Here is a 6,802-nt window from a genome sequence, read left to right as displayed (position 1 = left end):
TTGTTACATTCTTGTATGATTCATTCTTGTATTCTCCTGTATAAGATAATATTATTTCATCAAGTTAATAGTTTAAAAACTAAGTTTAGTGACAAGTGACTGTCCAGTTCACAAAATGGTCTCAGCTTTGCAACAACAAAGCGATGTTTCTGAAAGTGGGACAAAGAAACAATTGCGCAGAAAATATGCCAATTACTGAAAACGGGGATAGGTCATATTTTGCCCAAACCCCCCTGCAGTTTTCAAAATATCTGAAATGTCGGAAATTTGACTCCTGAGCGTGATTTTTGAGCCGAATTCTGACTCTGCACTTATTTTCATTTTCAAATTACGACCTTTTATACGGAAAATAGGCCAATTACTAAAAACGGCGATGGGTCATATTTTGCCCAAACCCCCCTGCAGTTTTCAAAATATCTGAAATGTCGGAAATTTCACTCCTGAGCGTGAATTTTGAGCCGAATTCTGACTCTCTGCATCTATTTTCATTTTCAAATTACGACCTTTTATACGGAAAATAGGCCAATTAATAAAAACATGGATGGGTCATATTTTGCCCAAACCCCCCTGCAGTTTTCAAAATATCTGAAATGTCGGAAATTTGACTCCTGAGCGTGATTTTTGAGCCGAATTCTGACTCTGCACTTATTTTCATTTTCAAATTACGACCTTTTATACGGAAAATAGGCCAATTACTGAAAACGGCGATGGGTCATATTTTGCCCAAACCCCCCTGCAGTTTTCAAAATATCTGAAATGTCGGAAATTTGACTCCTGAGCATGATTTTTGAGCCAAATTCTGACTCTCTGCACCTATTTTCCTTTTCAAATTACGACCTTTTATACGAAAAATAGGCTAATTACTGAAAACGGCGATGGCTCATATTTTGCCCAAACCCCCCTGCAGTTTTCAAAATATCTGAAATGTCGGAAATTTGACTCCTGAGCGTGATTTTTGAGCCGAATTCTGACTCTCTGCACCTATTTTCCTTTTCAAATTACGACCTTTTATACCGAAAATAGGCCAATTACTGAAAACGGCGATGGGTTATATTTTGCCCAAACCCCCCTGCAGTTTTCAAAATATCTGAAATGTCGGAAATTTGACTCCTAATCGTGAATTTTGAGCCAAATTCTGACTGCACCTATTTTCATTTTCAAATTACAAGCTTTTATACCGAAAATATGGCAATTACTGAAAACGGCGATGGGTCATATTTTGCCCAAACCCCCCTGCAGTTTTCAAAATATCGCAAATATCCCAAATCTGACTCCTGAGCAATATTTTGGAGCCAAATTCTGGCTCTCTGCACATATATGCAGTTTGAAATTACGACCTTTTATACCGAATATATGCCAGTTACTGAAAACGACGATGGGTCACATTTTGCTCCCCCCCCCCTGCAGTTTCCAAAATAACTGTAAATCTCTTTGTAAGGTTTCAATATGACTTTCACTTCCCACTTTATCATAGATCTTAGTGTCATCTGCAAATTTGATGTGGTTTGTATTATTCTCATCTATGTCATTGATGTACTCACCTAATTGTACTCACCTAATTGTGCTTGCGGGGGTTGAGCTTTGGCTCTTTGGTCCCGCCTCTCAACTGTCAATCAACTGGTGTACAGATTCCTGAGCCTACTGGGCTCTATCATACCTACATTTGAAACTGTGTATGGAGTCAGCCTCCACCACATCACTTCCTAGTGCATTCCATTTATTAACTACTCTGACACTGAAAAAATTCTTTCTAACGTCTCTGTGGCTCATCTGGGTACTAAGTTTCCACCTGTGTCCCCTTGTTCGTGTCCCACCCGTGCTGAAGAGTTTGTCTTTGTCCACCCTGTCAATTCCCCTGAGAATTTTGTAGGTGGTTATCATGTCTCCCCTTACTCTTCTGTTTTCCAGGGATGTGAGGTTCAGCTCCTTTAGCCTTTCCTCGTAGCTCAATCCTCTCAGTTCCGGGACGAGCCTGGTGGCATACCGCTGAATCTTCTCTAACTTTGTCTTGTGTTTAACTAGGTATATGACAAAAATGTTTATATGGCATATGACAAAAATGTGTGTGACAAAAATGTGACAAAAAATGTGACAAAATTTGACAAAAATGTGACAAAATTTGATTGATTGATGTGACAAAATTTGATTGATTGATGTGACAAAATTTGACAAAATGTGACAAAAATATATGACAAAAATTATATGGTTTAACTAATGTATATGACAAAAAGGGTTGGCCCCAAAATGAACCCCTGTGGCACCCCACTTAACACATTGGTGGGGGGTTGGATGAGATATTTGCTTGCTAGACTTGCGATTACACAACTGGTCGGGCTCCGAGGGTGTGCCTTGTTGGGCTTCTAGTTGCTCATGATCGGGTTCCGGACCGTCCATGGTTGTGCTCCAGGGGTTGTTTGTGTACTAGTATTCCAGGTTTGTTTGCTAGGCCTCCATGGTTGTATGTTTGCTAAAAATCCAGGATTCTTTTTTCGTACAGAGCTCAATTTTTGTTTGCTATGGCTCCATAGTTAGTTTCTAGGACAAATGGAGGGTTTTAGGTAGAGCTAAGGAAGTCTTTGTTTGGTAGAGCTAGGAATGGAGTTTGGATGGGCTCTTGGGCTGTTTGTTAACTAGAGTTGTGTTTATATTATATATAAAATATATAATATATATTCAAAACGTACACATTTTGTGTGGGAAATGGCCCAAATGGGCTCCAGGTTGTGTACGAAGTGACCAGCCCCGATACTGGGACACAGCTTTATGAATCAAAGACTGAAATGACCACAACAATGAGTTAACACAACTACTGCCTCTTAAACAAAGTAGTTTACATATACGGTGAGCTAGTTTCATAATCTGATTTGTTCAATTGATCAGAGAGCCATTAACACTAGTGGCCTCGACGAGGACAGGAAGCTGGCGTCTTGTCGAAGGTCCCCCTCTATTTGCCCTGGTGAATTGTTTTATTTCTATACAAGAAGGTATACATAGGGTTGACAAATTACGTTCTTGCAAAGCCAATAGCATGCACGTCGTTTCAGGCAGGTCCTTATGGTAAAGAATAAAGGTAACAAAATGAGAGCTTATGACACTAGCTCTTCACATATGTAAGTTGCTGAATTTAGAGACTGTACTTGTGGTCAGTTTCAAACACATTGTTGATGTAACAATATACGTTAAATTTTGTAACTAGCTCATCAAGACTATAACCTGCTTAGGTAAATGAACAAGTCATATTTCTTTAATTTCTGATGTGTGGTTTGGATATTATTATGTCCAAATATCAAATTAGGCATAAATAATTTGGACATCAAATGGCCAAATATTTCAGTTAGACACAAGATATTTATCATCCCGGTAGTCAACCCATCCTTAGACCAAGTCCATTCTATCCAGCAGTCGACCCCAAAGGTGTATTCATCAATTTTAACATGCTGTTCATTTAAAATTGAAATTTTTTCATATAAATTAATATTGTTATATATTAGCATACTGTGCATATTTAGGCTTTGGTAAGGTTAGGTGTTTAGGTTCTGTTGGTGATTATTTGTATTTGTAGTATGTGGGTGAAGTATTTTGCAGTCCCCGTGGCATAGTGGTAAGACGTTTCTTACGTTTCGAAACGTAAAACACTCACGAAACATTTCTGGCGTTTTGCGAGTGCATATAGAGTTTTGCACTCTAGCATATAACACTTTGAAATTACTGATGGTTTTGGCCTCCACTACCACCTCGCCTAACTTTTTTTTTTAGATTTTTTTTTAATTAAATTTTTTTTTAAGTGTGCATTAGTTTATAGTGCACCCATACTCATCCTGTGAATAATAGTTTATTGAGCACCCCATCCTCCTCTTTGTTGTAGGAATTTATTGTGTATGCTATACTCATCCTCTTTTCTACAGGGTAATGTTAATATGGTAGTTATGAACATGTCTTGTCTTGTCCTACCTGTAAGGCACTGCATTTTTAAACACTTAAGTGTTTGCAAGTCTTCTGGCAATATTGAGTTCATTCTCTACTGTACCATAGATCATCATGTCATTTGTGAATTTGATGATGTGGTTTGCTATTTTCTCCTTTATATATTGAGGTACGTGTATTTAATTATAGCTGCAGGTGAAGACTTAACATGACTCAAGTCATATACAGTAATAAGATACAAGGTGACATGCGTATACAGTATAAACATGTTCAGTAGGAATGTTTATTATACATATATTGTATACAAACACAAGAATATCTTCATACACTCACAAAATTATTCAGTTTGTGAATATAGACATGAACCACATGACTTGTAAGATTGGCCTGGCCCCAAGCCAATCTTGGGGAGTAGAAGAACTCTCGAAACCCTCTCCAGGTATTCTCCAGGTGTTGTTGACTCCAGGTAAGGTCAACAGTCCTCTGCATCTGCACTGACACTGCCCCACTCTGACCAGAGTTGATATTCAGTAAACAGCAGTACATCACAACTTTTGAACCAAAACATATAATTTAAAATCATCATTTTAAATACATAAATAACTGGTGGAAATACCTATAATGCTACATGTTAGAGCTGCATTTTAGTGACAAAAAGTTTAAAGGGTTTACCTGAAATATAAAATGGTGAGGATCTTCGGTGACAGGCAGAGCTGTGGTCCTATATTGTCCTGTTAGCGAAGTCTTAGTTTTATCATTGCTTGCATTCAAATATTTGTTGGATAAGGCTGTAATTTGTTAGAGGGTTCCTTACACATTACACGTACTAATATTATACAGTACCATTGTGGAAGCTCGCATTTTGAATGCAAGCATGTGTTTTACCAAACTTTTTCCCATTTTCTTATGTAAATTTTTGGGGTAACATTTTCTGTTGGCAACACATATCTTAGCCATCCTGCTTAACACTAAAACTTCAAATAAAACATCCCCAGAACCTTGAAAATGTTGGCAATTTTAAGCTGCACTTTTGTTGTACTGACTAGGAATATCTTTGGTCTTGTATTTTAGCTCTAGTTACATGAATCTAACTAGTTTTGAACACTTGTGTAACATTCAGTGAAGCACCAAGTTTGATATTTTTTAGCCTGTAAATATATTTATGCCTATTGTAATTCCAGTAAGCAAATAATTAATTTTCTATCCATAATTTAATTCAAAGTTCATGTAGAAGTTTAAAATACACTATTTTATATCTACTTTGTGTCTGGGTTTGATTGTTGTGAAGGATAAAAAGGTAATGTATTCTTCACCACTGAGAGATCAATTCTATACAACCCTAATGTAAACGTTTCGGTCGTAGTTACAGTGTATCCATCCCGTATATTAACTTATGACTTCTGAGATCACACTTCCCTATCTCTCATGGCTGCTCGTGTTACATGTCTTAAGAAAATTAAAGGTTGCAAGTCTCTACATGTGGGGGTAAAACCTTTATAAAAACTTGCAAACTTACAAAGGAGGGATGTTTGGATTTCACATATGACCCAATCTGATCCCTGTTGTTTGTAAGATGATGATCTTTTCTAAACTTCTGAATCAGTTAGACTAAATATTTATCCCAAATACCACAACCTTTGTAAATTGTCAGATGAGCACTTGTATACATTTCATAATTATCTTTTTAGTTAACAACCAGTATTACAAGGAATGCAATACATGTGATTCAAATTTTTAACCTTCAAGGTTACTTGTTACACAAGTTACTTGCTAGATATAGCAAATGCAGGTTCATAAATGGTTTATAACACTAATCACTAAAACAAGTGACAATGAGAAGCACAGAAATATTTCATGTCATGTAAATGGTCTTTGAATCTTAACAGTATTGAAGTAGCACTTTAGATTTACCAACACACTGGGCCAGTGAACTGCATCACAGTTCATATTGAATTTTTTTAAATTTGTGTAAAAACTTCACAGATCCTGCTTTAAACACAAGAGATGGCACAGACAGCTCCTCAGACCAAACTGACAGCCTCATAGATTATGACAAAAGCCTCTAAGGCAAGGGATCAATTGTTTCAGATGACTATGACAGGTCCCCACGAGTATGAATAGGTTTTCAGACAGCTCTGATTGCTATTCATACCTTAACAGCAGCATATTCTGTGAAAACAGCCTTTCAAGCCTCGTGAAGAGATCCAATTGCAATGGCTGCTCCTTATATCAGGTGCAGCAGCTGTCAGATTTTGCCAAGCTTGTGGAGGGACCATGACCGGAAAAGAGAGCGGCGTCGGGATGAGTGAGGAGGCTGGCCACCATGACTGGCCCGTAGGTGAAGTGTGGCTCCTCCTTGTAGGTTAACCCATGTCTCCACACTGCCCTCAGTCCCAGGCTCTGCAATAGGGAAATAAGTAAATTCAATATTTTACATCAAGCTAGACAATTTTGAGAAAAGGTTATTTTATTTGCAATATTTTTAAGATATTAATGATAGTAATTCACATACATTCAGAGATAAGCTGATTGATCACAAATCATTTTAGGTCAATTTAGCTTGCCAATGATTTAGTTTATAACTGTAAAGAAAGGCTATTATTTGTAAAGTACAGTATGTCAGAACTGCTATTACAGGTCATCAAATATAAAAGGCTCCTAAAGATTGTTGCTGTTAGCCTATCATTTGTTGTTTCAAATCTTTTGTAGTTTGTAAATCCTAGGTAAGTAAACATCATTAAGGATCAAATACTTATCGTAAGCCTATACAGTTTACAAAAACCATCATAGAAACATATTATATATTGAGCCATTTCTAGCCAGACCTGACATGTACAACTGGTGAGCAACAGACTGCTATACTGGACCTCCCCATGAA

The 6,802-nt window shown here is 37.2% G+C and overlaps 1 protein-coding gene across 8 annotated transcripts in view; it reads right to left on the bottom strand.

Annotated features, from left to right (window-relative positions):
- Positions 1–4,193: 4,193 nt before the first annotated feature.
- LOC123772105 (uncharacterized) overlaps positions 4,194–6,802 on the bottom strand; it is a 98,659-nt gene continuing 96,050 nt past the window's right edge. For all 8 annotated transcript variants that reach the window (XM_069311153.1, XM_069311147.1, XM_069311146.1 and 5 more), the window contains one exon: positions 4,194–6,324. In XM_069311153.1, the coding sequence (XP_069167254.1) occupies positions 6,170–6,324 (155 nt within the window). In that variant the 3' untranslated portion in view covers positions 4,194–6,169. The remainder of the gene's footprint in view (positions 6,325–6,802) is intronic.

This window comes from Procambarus clarkii, chromosome 69, assembly GCF_040958095.1.
Source record: "Procambarus clarkii isolate CNS0578487 chromosome 69, FALCON_Pclarkii_2.0, whole genome shotgun sequence".
Lineage (NCBI taxonomy): Eukaryota > Metazoa > Arthropoda > Malacostraca > Decapoda > Cambaridae > Procambarus > Procambarus clarkii.
Note: the sequence above shows the minus strand (reverse complement) of the source record. Positions and strands in the feature narration are given on the sequence as shown.